Source organism: Argentina silus, assembly GCF_951799395.1.
Source record: "Argentina silus genome assembly, chromosome: 19".
Taxonomy (NCBI): domain Eukaryota; kingdom Metazoa; phylum Chordata; class Actinopteri; order Argentiniformes; family Argentinidae; genus Argentina; species Argentina silus.
Genome location: NC_139673.1, coordinates 6,535,646 through 6,556,653, shown reverse-complemented (window position 1 = coordinate 6,556,653; position 21,008 = coordinate 6,535,646). Strand labels below are relative to the sequence as shown.

The 21,008-nt window shown below is 41.2% G+C and overlaps 1 protein-coding gene across 1 annotated transcript in view; it reads left to right on the top strand.

Moving 5' to 3' along the window:
* Positions 1 to 248: 248 nt before the first annotated feature.
* tox3 (TOX high mobility group box family member 3) overlaps positions 249 to 21,008 on the top strand; it is a gene marked incomplete at its 5' end in the record, with an annotated part of 41,457 nt that continues 20,697 nt past the window's right edge. The window contains one exon of the mRNA XM_083691203.1: positions 249 to 350. Within this exon, the coding sequence (XP_083547329.1) occupies positions 249 to 350 (102 nt within the window). The remainder of the gene's footprint in view (positions 351 to 21,008) is intronic.

Here is a 21,008-nt window from a genome sequence, read left to right as displayed (position 1 = left end):
GGAGAACCTTGGACACAGCCCAATCTTTATTAGGGTTTCTAAGCTATGAACAGCTTCTTCAACGAGTAGAAGAGGAATATCAAAACTTCGTACTTTACCCCCTACCCCCTTATCCCTTCTAGCTGCCCACTTGCGTCCCGACAAAGCTCGCTGTCTCGCCGCCTTTCTCCCTTTGCGCGTGGATTGTAAAAAGGTAGAAACAAATTGAGCTCTATTCACAGTACAGCTGCGCGGTTCATTGAAACATCATGGATGTACGGTTTTATCCGTCTGCCGGGGGAAACCCTATTCCCGGAGACCCACCAAACCTGGATTTTGCCCACTGTTTGGGCTACTACAACTACAATAAGGTGAGATGTTCTGTTCAGTTCACATTGTTTTGCATAGTTCTTTTTTATCGACCTCTCTGGCACGTCAAGTCAAATTTCTCGGACAAACTGACACGGAGTATTTAGCATGCCCATCACTTTACCATATAGTGTAATTCTGCATTGATTTATAATTATTTAGACCACAATGAAAAATGACTACGGTGATATTAATGGTTGAACAATTTAATTATATTTACACTAATGGATTTTTCAATTTAGCAAGTTGCCATCATTCCGTGCATGATATGTTGTCCAACGTTTACGCAAACCGCTTTCTCATAACGCATCTGTTGGAAGTTTTGTAGTCTATAATGCATAAAAGGGTATCAATGCCAGGTGGCAGTCACACGCTGCAACTTTTGTGAGAGTCAGTTATCAACTTGATTTCAATGTGTGACAGGGCATTTAAAACTCTGCTCCTGGTGACGTTATCTATAATCAAAAGTAACCAGACACTGCAGCCTACAGTGTGAATAGCATATAAACAACACAGAAATGCAGTTCACAGGCTTTTAGAATGAGTGAAGAAGACTCATGTGGAAGCAATGCCAATTGTGCTAAAAATTTCAGGACAATCCATGAATTCAGAAAGGTGTGGATTGAGCTTAATGTGAGGGAGTTGTTAAGATATTTTGATATCAAGCTGATCCATTGCTGTTTGTTTTGGATCATGCTCTCTCTTTTGCTCAACCTACACATTTCAAACATAGAGAATACACCTCTGCCGATGTGTTGCAGTGTTTTGAAAACACTTCCTAGTGTAGCAGCCTAATGCAAACAGTCCCCATGCACAGACAACTGAATTGGGTACATTGCTGACTGGGTATCTGGGCTATCACAAAGGAATGCTTGTTTGGAATGGGTATGGTGCATTTGACACCAGCTAAAGGATGTGAAAGCATTGAAAGTTGCCTAATGTTTTTGAGACATAAGAGAGACAGTCAATATCAAATTAAGGCTACCCATCAGTCATTTGGTTTTGGAATACTTTATAAGTATCACTTTCACACAATCCAAAGAATTAGTCTAAATTACATACATGAAACAGCAGTTGTTTTTTTTTGACGTGTAATGGTCTTAAGTAATGTATGTTATGCTAGTATTCCTCAAGGTCTGCAATGATACGTTTGAACTAGATTCTCCAGACTGTTCCACTAATAGGGTTAACCAAAATGACATGCACTGAGGGAGCTAGGTTTTTAGTTTCTTACATCCATGTTAGTGTACCCTCAAAGTTACAACCAAACATTATGACATGAAGATTTGGGTTAAGGATTGTTGTGTCAGGGTTGCAAGAAAATGATATTTCAGTATAATTACAGTAAATGGGAAATGTTGTCTTTATACCATTTCAATGTGACATCAGTGAACACAACTACCAGTTACCAGAACGTTATGGGAATGTCCTCTAGAATTGTTCTGAAATGTTCCATAATCTGGTTCTGGGAACATTATGACCTTTGCGAACTTAGGAACATTCTGAGATCCAGAAGTTTGCTTGCTTCTGTTAGTCCAAATATCCACGTCTAGCCGAAGCTGTGGAGTGCAAGCAAGTTTGTGCAATAGATTACGTTGTGCTTAGCACTTTGTAGCACGGTGACCTATTACGAACAAGCTTTATCACTGCATATGGAAAGCTATTTTGTTTTACTCCTATAAGAAACATGGTTTTAATGTCTAATTAACTCCTTGTGTCAATGGCCTACTCTGTATGTGAATGGAATAGGTCAAAATGCGGTTGTAGTGTGAAAGAGACTTCTGGTGATGTCTTACCTCTGCAGTACTGTTTGTCTCATAGCAAGACACGTATCCCATGCTGCATGCTGCAGTACACACAAAACCAAACTTATTTGATCAAAGTCATTGAGAGGTTACATTCAACTGTGCAGTTAGTCATCCGGATGATGTGTCATGTTTGCGCGTCGTAGACAGACGATGCGATATTATTTATTTCATTTATTTATTATCTTCCATATCAACTTCCCACTCAGAGGAGCTTCATCTGTGCCTTGGACAGTCAATAGACACTCAATTTGATTTATAAACAGCAATACCCTCTCAAAATGTTGGCTGAGGAAATAATTCAATTTTAATGACAACAGAGACAAAAGGACCCACAGGCACTTTTAAACATCACAGATTCTTTTAAATCTACAGAAAAATCCAAACGAGTGGCACAAACTTAATTAGGTGCTGCAGTCATGACTAATGAAGCTGCCTGTTATTTGGCAATGGGATGAAGGAGAAACAGCAGTGGAGAACACAACCCTGCAATAACTTCACAGAGATTAATATGTTAAGATGGTGTACTCTACAAGGAAAATGAGCCACTGTAATCTAGTGGAATTGAACCCAGCGCTTTGATGAAAAATATTATTAAGGATGATTTAAAGCACACCCTTCAGACTGACTCGGTTATTATTCCTCCATTTTAATATTTAATGGTGTGGATTGTGTCAGGTGTATGACAGGACTTTCACAGCAGGGTGTGTCTTTGCTAAAGTGCTTTGATTTAAGTTTGAACACAAGGCAACAATGTTTAAGGGCATACCCACAGGGACTCGTTTTGTCACTGATTGGTTGGTACTTCAAAAATAGTGTGCAGTCGTACATTACATTCAATTTATCTGGGATAATGGCTTTGGTTTTTACAGGCTCTTTGGTTTATACTCAAAGCACATGTGGTTGTAGTCAGTGAAATTTACAAGAGAAAGGCTTTACTTCTGAACAGCTTAAATGAATACATGCCTACATTATTTTTAGTCATGATTGATTTTCTCTCATGTTTCCTTTTGCAGAAGTTGAATTCTTTACATGTCCAAATGAAATGTGGGACAGATTGAGTTATGCCTTTAACTGGCAAAGCTCTCAAAGCAGGACACCACTTAAGGCTACAAGATCTTGGCTTTGTCTAACTGTACCCGTTTACACTGAGCATGTTTCAAAGTCAAATTTGATTGACTGAAATGCCTTCATGAGAGGCCCCTGTTGCAGGCACATTTATGGTCCTGTGTTATACTTCCCTGAAGTTTAATGATGTTCGATTTAATACTTTGTATGTAACATTTCATTAGCTGCTGTGGCAAAGGTAATTATCTTCAGATGCTTTTTAGGAGAGGGCTTCACCTGCGTCAGTTGCAACACATCGTTCTTGTTTGTGAAACTATTTCTAATACTGCCAATAAGCGACTGCTCATTATCAGGGGCTTTGTTGAGACCTTTGAATACTGAGTAAGGAAATGTTGGAGCTATTTAATAAGATGTTGAGGCCAAAGTTGCTGCAGAATATGTTGTGTGGCATCGGCAGTTTGAATGTTGCAGTTATCCTTACCTCTCTGTTGTGATAAAAGGTGTCGTAGATCATTGTCTCAGAAGAACTCGCTCCATGACAACCTCTTTGGACTTTGAGACAGGAAGTGTGCTTCACTGAGAATTTATCATAACAGCTGATGGCTCTGATGACAGATTACCTCTGAAATACACTACAAAATGGACTCATTTCCTCTTCTTTGAATGGGACATGAAGAAACGCTTAACAATGGATTGAATAAAAAAGTTTGAGTTCGGCATCAACCACCTATCTGTGGCACTCTGGTACGAAAGAGTAAGCACACTGCATAAACAAAGATCGGGAAGTCATCCAGAGGATAACATCAGGATAGAAGCCTGCAGCTGCAGTTATCAGAGGACTTTATTGAGCTCATAAACAGGGCTTCATAGGTGAAACAAAAGCCTGTTTGTGGATGGCTTGGATCCTATTGTCCCCATGCATCTGTATGGAAAAAAAAACAAAAAGGAAATGAGTTGACTACAGAGATGCTAAATTACAGTCCCTTCACACCGTCAGCAAACCCCCTTTGGGTAATATCTCTCCCTATTGTCTCCCTGGCTAACCCCCCTGGTCTTTGTTATCCCGTCTGTGGGACGGGAGGGAAGGGGTTAAGACACTCCTCAAACACAGAAGGAACCGTGTGCATCTTGGCAGTGTACACAGCTGGTGCCATTTCATTACACCCATTCCATTCCAACATTTCCAAACACAACTTTTAAATGGGGGTACCCTGTGAGAAGCTACCTACTTAGTCATGTTCAAAAGTTGATTGATGTAACCAAAGGTACGCGTTAAAGTGTTTTAATGCACCAGGAAGTGAATACCTGATGTGTTTCCCCAGCCTTGTAATTGCACCTTGTCAGAGGTCTAGTTCAACAGATTTATTAAACACCTAATTTTCCCTGTGAGATTGGGGGATGTTATTTATAGTCTCCTCACTTGAAATTGTACAGTACTCAGAGTCCCTGCTCCAAAGAATGCCTGCTCTGTCCAACCGGCAGTTGCTCTGTAGATTCAGATCTTTTCCGGTCCAGGTCTCTGATCTACATTACAGTAACAAGATGTGTACGGTATCGGTTGGATCAAACATTTGTTTATGTTTTCGTCCTCATCCCTGGACTGTCCTGCGTGCTTCCTGAAGTTTCCTGCATGGACTTCTCTGGAGCAACATTCATAATGGCTGCTGTCGAAACTGTGCCTGGAATGGTTCTGTCTCTATAGGGACAATAAGATCATTGAGTGGCAGAGACCCAACCTTCTAACATTCATGAACTGTTGTTTGTGATAACCAACAAGAGTGGTACTATGGATTTTCCTCTGGACTAGGAATCACACCATTATGGTTTCACTGTGACTGATACTGTGTTTCAGAAAGGCTATGACGGGTTGGAACGGTGGTGAAACATTAGCAGATAGTGTTCTCTGCTTTCTATGGCTGCAGATGATCAAGGCTATTACACACGTCACTCCTGTTGACACACACACACACACACACGCACACACACACACACACAGAAAATTAAGAGAAGGTCCTATTTCGTGTCACTTTTACAATGATGCAAGTCTACAACCATAAAAGGTCCAGACTGTGGATGCAACATCAGGGCAGGCCGACGCTCTTTATGAGGTAGATTGGAGAAGGTGTTCAATATGTAAATCTACGGCTGACACAGGCCATTACACTGATCAGCTCTCGTGAAGACCATCTTAAATCCCACCACCACTGCTCATAAATCCACTCTGTTACATCTCCTCCACTCACCAGCCAGCTTGGTTCATTTAGATAAAGCTCACAACCAAGTGGTCCAGCATTTTTTTGGACATATTCAAGAAGGACCTTTTGACTGTCACGAAACCACAGTGCCTCAGTTATAATATAAGCACAGGAGGACAGAAGTGTCATGCTTGATATTGGATTATTACCATTTATTGTGACCATTTATCATGATGTCAGCAGCATGATAACTATTCATTGTAGAGTGAGAGAGGCCTCATTCACCCAGTGTTGCTTCAACTGCTTCAAATCCAAAAGTTCCAAATCCTTGAAAAAAGGTGCAGTGGCCTCTCGTCTTTAATTCTACCACTTAAGAGACCAGTAAAGAGATATTGAAAGTGATTGGTCTGATCACGTGAGATGTCTTAGTGCATCTTTGGGATCAAAAGTTATTGTCTGGCCCCTGCACAGCCTCCCAATCAATGGACAGTTTGTTTGTGTTAATGATATCTTAAACCTCAAAGTGGGAGTGCTTTTTTCACTTGATGAGAGCAATGACTTGATCATCAGAGCCAAGATGGAGATTATGGATTCAATCCGCTGCAATAATCAACAGAAAATTGCCTCTCTCCTGCTTATTTCTCGTCTCTCAAATCTCCTATTTATAAAAATGCAATTATTGTATTCAATGTTCTATTGACCTTATCAGAGAATTGCAGTTTTAATGACTTGCAGAAGGAGTGATCTTTTACCCATTATAACTTCATGAATAGTGATAATAGACCATCACTACTAACAGGCCAGGAAGAGAAGCACATACAGTATTAACTATTATGCAATTTTACCATGTTTAACAAGGTATGTCAGTGATCCCATATAAAAGTGGTCTTGATGGGCCATTGTAAGGCACAACCCAGTGTGCCCTTATAAACCAGACCAGTGTCTCCACTAGATACACTCACCGAACACTTTATTAAGAACACCTGTACACCTTCTCATGGTGGAGGTGGTGCAATGGTGTGGGGAATGTTTTCTTGGCACACTTTGGGCCCGTTAATACCAATCAATCATCGCTTGAATGCTACAGCCTATTTGGTTATTGTTGCTGACCATGTGCATCCCTTCATGGCCACAATTTACCCATCTTCTAATGGCGACTTCCAGCATGATAATGCACCATGTCACGAAGCAAAAGTCATCTCAAACTGGTTTCATGAACATGACAATGAGTTCAGTGTTCTTCAATGGCCTTCCCAGTCACCGGATCTGAATCAAATAGAACACCTTTGGGATGTGGTAGAACGGGAGATTCACAGCTTGAAAGTGCACCTGAAAAATCTGCAGGAATTGCGTGATGCAATAATATATGCCATTTAGCTGACGCTTTTATCCAAAGCGACTTACATTGCAGTGAGTGCATACATTTTTCATCATGGACCAGAATCTCAAAGGAATGTTTCCAACATCTTGTGGAATCAATGCCTCGGACAATTGAGGCTGTTTTAATAGCAAAGGGAGGCCCTACGCAGTATTAGTATAGTGTTCTTAATAAAGTGCTTGGTGAGTGTATATGTTCCCACTGCCATAAGCCATTTCAATCTAGCTTTGTCTCTCTACATCTCTGACAGCATCAACCTCACTGACTTATTAAATGGAGTAAAAATTCCCACTGCCCTAGAAACTGCTTTTGCTGTGAATTAAGCAGTTTTCAAAAGGACAAGTCAATCATTTCTGGATGGGTGATTCAATAAGTATTGTGTCCTATAAATGGTTTGCTGTGCAGTTAAGACGTTCACATTTATTTTTAAAGCACTGCTGCAGTGAGGCTAACCATCACACTTTTCATAGGTCTAAATGTCTCGTACTTCTAATGGTCCAAGAGACTGTATCAAAACAATCAACTATTCTCGACTGGATTTGACCTTTAATCCAACATACTCTTAAGAAGTAGACAGAATCATAGTTTTCCAGAATAAAATATGCATGACCCTTCACTCAACACATGTGAATATGGGGTCCTGTCAAGAAAACAAGAAATAAAGGCTGAATTGTTATGATAGATTCCTTTCCTTTTCCTTTGCTCTTTTTCTAAACCCTCACTCTGAAGAAAGGCAGTCTTTTCTTCTCATAGAGGTATTACTCACTGTTACGACATTCATTTGCAGGGCCGTGCATTGTGGTGAGTTGGAAATTCTCCCTCATTAGCGGACTATGTGCTGTTGGGACTGAAAAGCATCTCAGATATTACATATTAGGCAAAGGAAATCATACTGTTGGTGATTATTAAACCATCCTTTGTTCAGCTGCCCGCATTCCCATAATGCCTTGTGCGACCAGGTCGTCCTTTAGGGAGTGACAATGGTAGCAGGTGTGCAAATATTCATCAGACCCACTGAGCAAAGAGCCTAGATAATGAGGGTAAATACAACCTTCATTTGAATGTTCCAATGGAGGACGTATTGAGCTGAACCACTACAGTAACAAGGTGGTCTTTTTTCAATAGGTGGCTTTAACCCAGACATATGCAGAGCTTTGTGCAGAAAACATTTTGAGTCCAAGGCCAGTAATTTGTTACATTGATAATGTTTCTCTTCTCCATTTCTAATAGTATTCTTGTGTGTGTGTGTGTGTGTGTGGGGGGGGGGGGGGGGGGGGAGTGTTTTTTAAATTGGGCAGCCATGTTCTGTCACTATTGGCCTGAGAGGGTCATTGTCATTGATCACAGATTGCTCCTCCCCCAACATTATGTCCGTGGCAACAGGGTGATGTTCAAAATCTCTGCTAATCCAATTTTGCTGTAGCATTAATACTGTAGCATTTAAAGTCATCTCCACCTAATAAATAAACTTTAATAGTCTTCTCAAAAGCTAATATAAATTGGAAAAGCGCCATCACACTCTGCCAGATTTTAATTGGATCTTTTATAGGCATGCATTAGACTGATAAGAATATTCTATTGCACAAAGTCCTTTGTTTTTCCTGGAAATGTAATTTGCCGTAATTTATGTTCAAATTAAATGGTAGTGAGATCTACATAGGCATGGCACTGATGAGGCCTTGTCTCCAAGCTCGGTGCAGTAGTTCGGAAGACAGTGAAACAAATGTCTTCGGGACATGTCACCACTAGTTTTGTCAAACGTTTTATTGTGTCCATTTTAGGATCGTATTAACATACTTCAATGAATACACTTTGTCAGATTACACATTTTGAAAATATATGAAACAGATGTCACTTACTATAGGTATATGTTGTGTTCTCTCCTCTACAAACACAATTATAGTTATGTACCTCTGCCTTGCTAGGCACTGATTTCTGTCCAAGGGCACTGATTTCTGTCCAAGGGCACTGATTTTTAAATCAAGCGGTTGATGATGATGTCTAGATGTTTCTTAAATAGTAGAGCTTGACTGTACAAACCCAGAGTGATTAATCATTTGACCAGCATATGAAATAAACCACATGGTGAGGCCCAGTATCAAAGCATAGAGAGAGACACAAGGAAAAGAGAGCTTTCACTAAAACATCAAACTCCCTCCAACAAATTCAATAACCATGAAGTTGTTGGCAGATCGTAGCAGTCCATTGGAGGCACCATTCCTCTCAATAACAACAAATATTCAAGCCTGACAACCAAATCCCTCTTGGTGTTTTAGACCTACCTCTAAAATGCAACACACAATTCCCAAAGAAGCTTTTCCTATCATTTTTTGAATAATTGTGATGATTTAGTTTGAGTTTGGATGTATTTGCATTTGTTTGCTTTTTAAATTGGTGGGGAAATGTGAGGAGAGGACTGTGCAGACAGGGGTTTTATGGGAGTATTATATTCATGGTAGGGAACAAATTGGAAAAAAGAATTTCATAGTCAACAAACATATGGTTTCTCTCATGACCGCCTGAATATAATATTTATTTAATACGCTTATTAAAGCTGGAAAAGTGGTCGCTTTGTAGATGGTTTCCAAAAAATTGTACAGTGATTGCTTCATTGCTGATGTGATTTTTATTGGCCTCAGAAGTATCTTAAGTAAAAAGTGCGCCTCCTCTTTGCTCTGGCCATAATTGAATGTTGCATTTAGGATGTTCTAATAAAGGCCCAATTAGGGACACACTGCAGCTGGCCTCCATCTGGGCACTGAAAGCAGTATTGACGTCGAGGGAGGAGAGTCTGAAAAGTCACCCAGTAGTTGGTTAACTCCTCCTTCGTCTCTCTTTATTGGCAAGCATTCGGGTGGGATTTAGAGGTCGCTGCCTCCGATTGTTTGGTCGACGATGGCTTATGAGACTGTTCACAATCCATTCGCCTCATATCTTCACATTCCTTGTGTGTTTGGGAAGGGGGTGTGATGGTGGTGGTGGTGGTGGTGGTGGAGGGAGTAATCCCCAAGGTGTCTAATGGTGTTTTAGGACCCTGGGTTGGAGCTTCTCCTCGTGTGTACCACAGTGCCTGTCACTGCACTCCTTTCCTGCCTGTGAACCCCTGACAGGTGGCCGTGGTGTGGGATGGCAGTAGGAGAAACGAGGCCAAGGAGAAAGAGGACCCAGCATTGAGGAGGTTTCCCTCCTGAGAATGCCGCTATTGACAAGTCTCTCATACCGCGTTCCACACCAGGAAATCGATCTTGTTTCTATGACAATGGACAATAACCCTGGACCTTCCTCTTCGGATGTTCTTTTACTGGTGGTGTATCATTTCAGATACACCTGCAGCACCTGGGAAAGGAGGCCCTCTCTCCTTAATGAGGGGAAGCACCTTCCTTTCCTCCAGATGATAAACGGGAAGAGAAACAGTATGATTACATTGTATGAGAGACATTACAGGCAGTTGATTAAAGCGTTAGTTCGGAGTTAGCCAAGGTTAACCGTCTATAATGAAACACTGTGAAAAAAATGATACGCTGCATGGTTTTATGAAGGCTTGTGGCTGCTCAGCAGAGCTGTTGTGACCTTCAGCAGTTACACAAGCTAATCGTGGTGAACCCTCAGCACCCCTGTAGTTTCAAGACTCCATTAGCCTCTGATATGCATCTAGGAGAGTAGGCCTTACAAGCTCTGAGATGGTTCTGGTGACATTGAGATGGCAGACTATTTTATGCCCACTGTCTTTGGTAGTACACAGTCACAGTCTGGATGTACAGTTCTCCATGACCTTGATTCATAACAAAACATTTCACATTTTTGTGTTGTTGCTTATGCTAATATTTGCGAATGCCTTCCCCTGACAACTTACCCTTACCTTATCCACTAAGTTAATGCCTAATCTTAACCACTCAAAGTTAATGCCTAATACTGCCTAAGTGCCACACAAGTCGTAATTCACGTAACTCTTACGCAACGTATCTTTCATTTTTGAGGTATCTTACGTCAAAACAGGTGGTCAAATGCTGATATAGCCAGATAATACGATCCCCCAACCGTATTTCCTTGGTCTGCAGAAACGATCCCCCAGAACGTAATAATTTGGAGACTATGTTGTCCTTTCTGTATATGTCCAAAAAAGCCTGAGGTTTACAAGAGTCACTGCATGTTCTTCGAATTAACACACCTGATTGATTGAATGTTTTTTTGTCATATTTTCATTAGCCTTCCGAGGCAAAATAGGCAAACAGAAACCAGGGACGAGACATATTACTTCTCGATGCACTAGATTCCAGATAATAAGGCCATTAAGGAACACTTAGCCTACTCGACGAAGAGCATTTGTTTCCCAAGCACAGATGTGAATTTACAGAAAATTAAAATTATTTAAGTCATAAATCATCTTGCTACATACAATTTGCAGCTAACATTTGCGACTACTGTAATACATTTGGAATACAACTGAAATTAATATGGCTGTTAATTAGCCGATGCGCTGAAGAAGGAAAATACTATGATTTACTGTGTATCTTGTTTCTGTAATTACCTCAGTGATTGTCCACTTTGGGTTTTTATCAGAAACAGATATGAAGCACATTCATCTGTGTAATTGTGCTGGCTTGTAAGTTATTGCTTGTGTTGTTTTCTGTTGGACTGCTTTGCTGGTACACAAATTAAAATGTTAACCCTAACCCTAAATTGGTCAAAACATTCTTCTGAAATTAGCTTACAGTATAAATCCATTTAAGTCTCAGCATGTAAGTTAATGTAACATGTACACCATGCAGCAATATTTTCATAACCAAAACACATTTTCTGTGTACAACCCCATGTTTATTACATTTTCCAATTTCAGGACTTCTATCATTTTGTTACTTATGTGCAGGCGTTTTCAGATTGCGTTAGTGGATCAAAGCAAAGATTCCCTTATATGTTTTGCTTCAGCATGTCTAACTACAAACAACCCCTCATATTTTCCGCTTGCTGTTTTAATTTGTTTACTTAAACAGATGAGGAGGTCCATGACACTTCAGCATGAGTGTGGGCTGTACTAATATCTCTCCGGGTTAAACGGAGGTCTGAGAGAGCCATGATATTTAGGCTAATTCACAAGTGTGCGTGCCTCACATTAGTGGGATCCAGTTGGACAGCCACAAGGTTGAGAGCTAATTAGTGTTTTAAAAGCCAATCAGTTCCGTACGATTGCTGCTACTGCTGTCGAAATGCAGTTTATTTCATCTGGTATCAAAGTTTACGTGACGATAGAGTGCCATAGCAAGTAAATTGTTTTTCCGTTTTAATTGTTAGAGGGCGGAGACTGGAAATGATAGGCGGACAGCCTTATGTTCATCCATAGTATTAACATTTATTTTCAGAGGAATACGGTGTTAACAGGAACTAATTAACAAATAAGAGTAATGGCACCATCCACATATTCATCACCAAAGTCCTCACAACATGCAAGCCTGAAGCAGAAACAACAAAGTAGTACATAAATCAAAGTGGTTTTCTTTGCCCAGGCGGACCCCCTGGGAGGTACCTTAGTGCTTAATTAAAATCCAGAAGGATCATGTTTAAAGTGTAGGTGAGCCAGCCTTGAATAACAATGACAAATCATGCCCCAGAGCATTAGTTGTATGTTCTGGAACATAAAAACACCATATCCTTTTTCTCAAAGTGAACCAAATATAATTTGAGGAAAACAGTTGTCAATGCTCTGCAGCATAAGCCATTCCTTGTTAACATGGCTACCATTGTTATTTCTGGCAGAGTGTCCTAAAACGAGGTTAAGCATATTAATTTCATAATTACCCGTTTGAGATTACAATGAATACTACTCTTTAGTAAACTCTGTGCGATGGTTTAACATGTCTCTGTTTATTGTTATGCTTTGAGGCCAGCTATCAAACACGGCAATTTTCCAAACAGCACCCGTATTTCTTCACAGCATGTTAGAAAAAGGAAGCACTCAAGGACATTATTAATGCTAACATCATTTAATTTTGTATTTCTTACCTAATTGACTGATACTGAAATGGCATTGAAATTACCTCTCACCATGCAGCCTGCAAATCTTGTTGAGGATTGCCTGACAAGTGTGTGAGGAGAACAGTGGTTTCTCCCAACAGATGATAAATGACCGGGAGGATATAGTGTGCAATATGTATCTTGTACAGCAATAAGCCCTCAGTTCTACAGACCATGAATATTAAAGCACGTAACAGACAGTCAGATCAACATACTGCTCTCTCTGTACTGCACTGTAAATGCAGGATGTCTGAACCCACTTAGTCTGTTGTTGTTACTGACCTTTGAATCCCTGGATCTGGCAACTCTGCACTGACCAGAACAACTAGCAGGGATGGGAGAGGGATAGAGAGGGATATCAAATCATCAGATTAAAGTGATATGGAATTAGCAGTTCATGGGGAAGAGTCACTGGACTATGTATGGGTAGTGTATACAGTATATTGGGATTTCTGCGAGCGTCATCATTTTGATGCCTATAAAAGGAATAATACATTAAAGAGAAACCTTATTTAGTTATCAGCAGAAAACCTCTCCCAAGTCAAATCTGCTCACTTACAGAGCTCTGGAGAGATATCCTCAAGCAACCTTCCCATTGGCTAATCAGTCACAGGGAATTGTGGTGGACAATATCCAGACTCTGCAGATTTGAATGAAGACATCATGCTTATTACACTCTGTCACAGTAGGGCTGTATAATTTTCCAGAACTTTATTTGGGCAGTGGTGAGTGCTACTGCTCCTGATTTTTCTTTTTTACAAAAAAATAAAATAAAAATCCAAGGGCCGAAAGTCAATACAGAGAGCTAATTGGGTCGATCTCTTTAGCTGAGATGAATGGAGAGATTAATTCCTCCTATGTGTCCATTCAACCTGCCCCTCTGACTCCAGGTCAATTGCCCGATGACAGGATGACAGCGTGTATTCTCTCCTGCTCTCATCCAAAAAGACTGCCACTTTTTAAAATTCTCCACCTATCCAGCACTTCCAGGTACTGTCCGTCTAAGACAGGTATGTCGCGATGGCGTGTTGATTCATGCCTCTGCGCCTCCCTCTAAATGAGGACTTCCATGAGGAGATAGCGTAGCAGAGGAGATCTTGGCTACAGACACTGCAGTATTAAAGAGCCCCAGCTGCTCCCTCCAGACTGTGTACAGTACAGAGATGTGGAGAGAAGCAGGTCAAACGCGAGCCTAATGAAGACGAATGAAGAGCAATGGCGGTGCATGCGGAGTGGGGAAGGTGGCTGGGTTCTAAGAGCCACCACGGTGGACCCTGTCCCAGTCTCATTTATTTTGGTGAAGAAACTCACAGCGTGGCTCCTATTTGCCTTGAAATAGAGGTCAGGGCTCAAATACAGACTGTTGAAATGGGATAAAACTGCTCAGAGGGAGTTGTGGTCAAAGAGGGAAATCGATTGGCTCTCTACAGTGGCTATAGACACTTAGATCCAGCGGTGTTGTGGTAGCATGTTCTGCCATACTATGTTCTAGTATTCAACGCGTGCCTCATCCTTTTCTTCACCATGTCCAAGATGGGTTGCCTTAACATAATAGACTGTACACCATTGGTCGGTGGAGGAATCTTAATTGATGTCTTAAATAAACTGGTCCTGTAAGCAGAAGTAAATCCATATGTTCTTGCACACATAACAAACCAGTTGGTCCCTGATCTCAGAATAATGTATTTCACTTTACTCAGTTGCGAAAGGAGGGAAAAAACTCTAATTGCATTACCATGGCTCCAGTCTCCAATCCAGATGCCGGTTTGCGGTTGTAATGTATGTACATGACTGACTTTATGACTTATACGATTGGCTCGTACATTAGTCGTAAAAGCGAATGCTTAGCCTGATATTATCCTGAGGGAAATCCACACTTTTAGTGACATGGTTACATTTGATTGGTCACATGCTGTTTAAGTGTCAGCCTCACAAAAGATTATTTCTGGAGAGAGGTACGTTTTCTCCTTCCCGGTTTGAACGCTTTGCTAGCTTAGATTCTTTTTTCCCTGTAAAAAGAAATCCTTTAAAAAAAAAAAACTTGGCGGGGTTCCAATAACTCCATCGACTGTCATATTCATGTGTCTTTGATCTTTGTGCCTTTTTACTCTGAGGAACAGAATAATTTTGCATTGTGTCTAAACAGATCTTTAGTACGCCTTTGTTCTTAAGCTCTCTAAATGTCACTGCTATGATATGAAATGAATAGTGAAGATTAGTCTGTGTAATTATTCAACAGGGGCATCGTAATCTTACACTTCTTTTTTAAATGTGAAATCTCTAAATGACATTTCAGGTGTAAATACAGTGGAAAAACATGAGCCGAAGCACTTAGGGTCCTGTCACACAAGAAAAACAATATCTTTAACTCAACCAACGCTGGGTTTGTCATTGAGTTTTAGAAGTCCTGTCGCCACGAGTTGTCTGTCAAATGGATAAATGGAGAAAAGAATGCCATTTTGAGAGTAGATGAAATGAAATTGTTAACTGTCTCTAATATGTAGGTAACGGCTTATGCAGCTGTCCTTTCATTTAGAAATGTCAAAAAAATAACAAGCAAGCAGTACATTGAAATAGACTCTTATGATAATGGGTATGTATTCCTGCACACCCACTCCCAGTGATTGTTCAGATACCACAGTTTGAGAAATGACAGGTATGGTGCTAAACACGAAAGAAAACATCCCTTAATCCACGCATTTCCATAATTTCAGGTAATTTGCTCCGGTCATACCGTTAATCTCCCCCGACCTGTTGATCGTCAGTTACCAGACACATTTCTGGAGAGGAGCCCAACAGTGTTTGCAGGAGGAACTCTGTCAGTAGCGCCAAGCAACACAGCCACAAATTGGAATGTGGTACAGTTCTGGGAAGGGAGCCAAGATTTAAATTAGACAATAACCTCTGCTCTCCTATACTGCCTCTCTCCTCCAGCTGCAGGCAGATCCATTTGTTTAATACAGTCAGCCCTGTAGTGTATAATAGACTGATATATGAGTCACCGCTCAGCAGTTTGTGTTTCTCAGATTTATAGAGATTGGACAACTGGTCGGTTTGTACTTACTGTAGTCTTATCGAAAACAGAAAATAGGAAGGATGCAGCCGGCATGGACTGGATACACCCACGCCAGCTTACAGCTGTATCTTTTAGAATACATGCACAGAGAAAAGTCAAAGGTATTATAATCCATTACTCGCCCAAATAGTTTTGATTTGCGGGTAAGGAGAGAAGAGTAAGAGCTTAAAAGGTAACACTAGTGCAGATCCAACTGATTATTATATGCAGTGAATTTACTGGAGGGATGATTTGGTTGTTTGCAAGATTACAAATGCATTGGCAGGGTAGAGGACTTAAATGTTGCCCCTTTTAATCCAGGAAGCTTGTGTACCTGCATTAAATTATAAGGCTAGCGTAATTTACGGACGTTGTTTTAACCTCTTTAAATGGATATTTTGTGCAATAACTCTCAAATAAACGGTGGATTACATTACGAGTTCCTCAAACACAGGCTAGTGCCAGCTTTTTTGCTGTGTACAGTACCAAAGTCACTGGTTCTAATGAGTGCATTAGGCAGTAGTGGCGTCCGGGGAATAGAGAAATGTGTCAGTCCTGCCAGAGCAATAAGAGAAGACTCCATTCTCAGCAGTCTCTCAATAGGGCTTTATGTGTATCTGAGTCCCAGGGCCCATAGCCACCTGTCAAACCAAGTACAGTAGCACTGCCCTCAACATGACGACCAAAACAAAACCATTTACAGTACAGTGGCCGAACAGCTTTCGCTGTATGAGATTAAACAATGCATCTTAGATAATAACCCCCCCCCAAACCAACAGCAGATCTCTGTTCTGTAGACAGACAGAGGAGAATGGAGGTAAAGTAACCCTGGTTTAAATCGGCAACCTCTGATAGCATCTTGAGCTGGAGTTACTTCAAAGCCATCCAGAGCAAACAGCCTCAAGACAGGCTTAGAGGCACATGCAAGACAACACCAACCAAGCTGGCCCTTTCTCATGCCGTTTCCTAAAGAGTTGTGTGTGTGTAACGCTGCAGCCATTGTGGGAAAGCTGCACCATGTTTCTGAGGCCCTTCTCCTCTAGCTAAGCCCCTTTGTGGGCTGTGGGCCAATGGCTTTGCACCCCGCTAGATCAAAGATGAGACCCCATTCATTTTGTGCTTTCTTTTAGGATTTGCTCTCGAGAATGTGGACCCAGCAGCCTCACTAGTAAGGGAAGAAGTGGGAGGTTGGATGGCGATCTACATAGTCTTTAGACTAGCTGCATTGGGCCTAGGGTATAGCCCAGGCCAATGCTACTACTTAAAACAGATGCTTTGGCATCTACTTTGGCGTTCGAGCTTTAGAATGCATCTTATGTAGAACTTAACATTTTATTAATCGTTAATCTGTATTAATCTTTCATTATGGTACAGTATACTGCATCAGGTTGTTTAGGTCATGGCATTTGTTTTGGTCATAAAGGAAACTGTTTTGTGCCTCCATAATTAAATGACGGATTCTGACGCTGAAATGTTTGTCTACATGTGTACTTAAGAGAGAGAGAGACATGTTTTATTCCATACAGATACATTAGTCTTATATTAATCATTTGCAACCGTATTTTCACAAAACTAGCATATGACACATATTTGTTTGTCTTGCTGTCCATGGGAAAAAAGAGAAAAACATTAAAATGTATATTTTTCCTCAAACAATACTTTATTCTTAGGGTTTCTGAGAGGTTTTGTGGCTGGATGATGATCTCTCTGTCAACAAGCCCTATTTCCCTGAACTACTGGGTCAAATTGACCCGAACATCGTCTTTGTATCCTAATTGTGTTATTCATTACCCCTACCTAGAGGATAAGATGAAAGCTAATGCTGAAAAAAATAAGGTTAAAAAGCATTTCTGTGTTGTAAAACTGTTAAATGGGTCAATTTGACCCACAACATAAGAGGAGGGTTAAATTAGCCCTTCAATTTGTTTCCTAAAGTAGCTTATTTTCCTGTGTCATAAACCAGGCAGCGGTAATGTTCCTCTGCCATGCACTGTAATGCAGGACCTGAGGCCCCAACAGGGTTAACTCCAAGTCGGAGCATCTATAATTCGCAGCTCTCACATTTCAGAGAGAGTACTCTGGGGACTCTACTTTTCATATGTTAAAGTGTGCGCACACCAAATTGTATACCCACTAAGTCTCTCAGAGGGCAGCAGCACCTGGGTCTCCAAAACTGGGATTTAATACACTCCTCAGCCCTGACACCAAACACTAGTAGTGTATGAGGGAACAGGTGGTCTTTTATTGCCATGCCGATTTCCCAGCAAGGGGTTAAACAATTCCTCCAGGTCCAGATTTATTAAAGCAAACAGACCTGATCTGACACAAAGCAGAGGGCCGGGCCTGAGAGAGCTGTTACAGAGACGAGACAATCAGGACACAGACTGAATGAAACTGTCATCTGCTAGATCCAGACCACTGATAAGACCCACAGTCTTTCTCTCAGCTCCGTCCTACTTCATCGTTTTAATCTACTGAGGCCATTTCCCCCATAGAGAGAGACAGGGACAGGGAAAGAGGTAGACCGAGAGAGAGAGAGAGAGAGGTAGAACTTTAATGTTACCTTTCGTAGGCCCAGGCCTGGACCAGAAGCCCTTATGGTGGAGAACAGCCTGCCCTCTGCTAGGGGAGTAATGATTTTAGCTTTAAACTGAATTACCAATCGATTCTGCCTGCAGATCAGAACACAGCTTGTGACACGCTGTGCTGTGGAGTCGCTTTACAAATTGACTGCCGCACACATAGGGGGAAATATATATATATATATCAGCTTGGCACTGTATGTATGGTGGGCCTGCTGGGTGTGAATAGGCCCTGTGATCACGGGAGGGGCAGCTGCAGAGTGTTTACGCTGAATTGGGTTGTAAATGAGCATGTATTTGGTGAGGAGGACCTTAGGAATCAAAAGATAACCCTCCCAGAGGTTGTGTTTACCCAAGCTGCAACTGCTGGGCCGAGGGGCGGGAGGATAGGAAAGGGTGCCGAAAGAGTTACTGCTCCTCCCCCTTTTTCGCTGAATGAAAGGGTCTAGGCTGGCGTTTCGCCGAATCCGAAAGGAAATGTATGTAGAGAGAGAGGGGGGAAAAAAACAACAGAGCAAATGACTTTTGGTTCCTCCAGAGCGGAGGCCATAGTTGTAACTGTGGTATTTTTGTTCCTTTTACAGAGATCACTGGAGAAGGCATTAGCACTGGCATCATGTTCCAGAGAACAGAGGCTATGCTGTGATTACTGAGCTCAAGCTGAACTGTAAAATCGCTTGTCAGCAGCTGATATGTTTCTGGCAGGCGTCTGCGCTTGATTGAATTAGTTTTGGGGTTTTCTGCAGGGAGGAGGAACATGGCCAAGTTGCTTACCTGCTGTCAGGAACAACCGATACTGTAGCTTTAGATATTATTGGGTAATTAAAGTACAAGCTGTGTCTCGTCACAGAGACAAATTAGTTTTGGGTTTTTTTTCTGGATATTTTATCACAATACTCACGTAATGTTAGGTAATTCGGGTTGATTTATTAGTGAGACTTATCTTTAGAATGGTGGCTCAGGTGCTGAAAGCAAAAGGTAGATGTACAGGTAAAAAAAGGTATACAAATGACTAGATAACCATAGACGAGAGTATTTAATTTAATTTAATTTAATCCAAAACGACGTAAATTGCAGTGAGTGCATACATTTCAGTATATATGGTCCCAGAGGGAATCAAACCCACAACCTAAGCGTTGTTAGCGCCATGCTCTACCAACTGAGCCACAGAGGACCATCATTCATCTATAGCAACCAGCACACCAGTCCAAGATGAAACATCACAGTATAGGAGGTGGGGGATTATGTCTGCATGTACATCACCCTATCTCAATAGCAGGCAGCCACCAGAGGCTCACCAGGCTTGTATTTGTGGGCCTAACTTGTCCAGTCCATGTTTACTGATAGGATCTGTTTGGTTTCTCTCTCATATGCGGAGGTTAGATGGGGTCATGTTGGTGTAATATTCTTTGTGCCCTGGGGTTGAAATAATTTTGTTTGGTATAATAGCTGCCAAACTGTTTATTTCCCATTGGACACATTTTCATAGGAATATTCCTGGACCTTAAAGGTTATAAAACCCTGCCAGGGCAAAACATCCACTATTAAAATTACACTGGCCTCAGTTATACAATAGTGTTATAGCAGCTATCAAACGCAACAGCTTGTGGAAACACATGTTGATGGTAGAAATTTGAATTGTATGTTACATACAAGTATAACATTACATTACATATATGTCACATATATGATATATGTGTATTGAAATTGAAATAACACCATGGTGAGGGTAGCCATTATTGTAGTCCAGAATCTACTTACCGTGTGAGTGAAATAAAGTAAGACTACTACTTCTAAATGGATGAAGAGAAAGCAAATATGGATGAAGAGAAAGCAAATACATCTCATCAAATAAAGATCTAAAGCACCCGCACATCTTCTACAGCTCCCACAATGCTTCATCATGGAACTTTCATCACGGAGATGACTGCCAATAGCAAAGAAATTGATTATGCCTCGCGTCCTCCGAAAAGAGTGAGGAATGCATATTCATCTCTTCCTCTGATTCACCATGATTCAAGCTTTTCTTTTCTGTCTCTCTGGCGTGAGCATTCACACGGTGCAGTCTCTTTTCACCGTTGGATCAGAATCCGTGTAAGCTCTTAATTCTCCTTTTCTGAAACATTTTATTGAAGAAATGTGCTACTCGTGCAGAAACAGGAGCAAAAACACGAGATGGCCCAGTGTTTGTTCTGTCGTTTAGCTGCGTCTGGCTCTCACACAGGCTTGTATTACAGAGCTCTTCTGACCATGGATTCACTCTGTTAATAAAAGCCTTCTATCCCACAGCTATTTTAAAGCGCACTCCTCTTGCTGCTTGCTACACGTTCCCCACTGCCAAAAAAGCAAGAGGGAGATAGATATAACTTGTATAGCTGTAACTTGTTCTGGGGGGAACATGCTGGGCTTTTGGACGTGTGGGGCAGTCTGAAGCTTTGTCACAGCATCACCTGTGCCGTTACTGCTGTTTTCTTATAGATTTTCCAAGCCAGGTTCTTGGTTAAGTCCGATAACACTTCAATGACATTTTACCCCGTCATCATCGAGTGATACCTCTCTCTCTCCGTG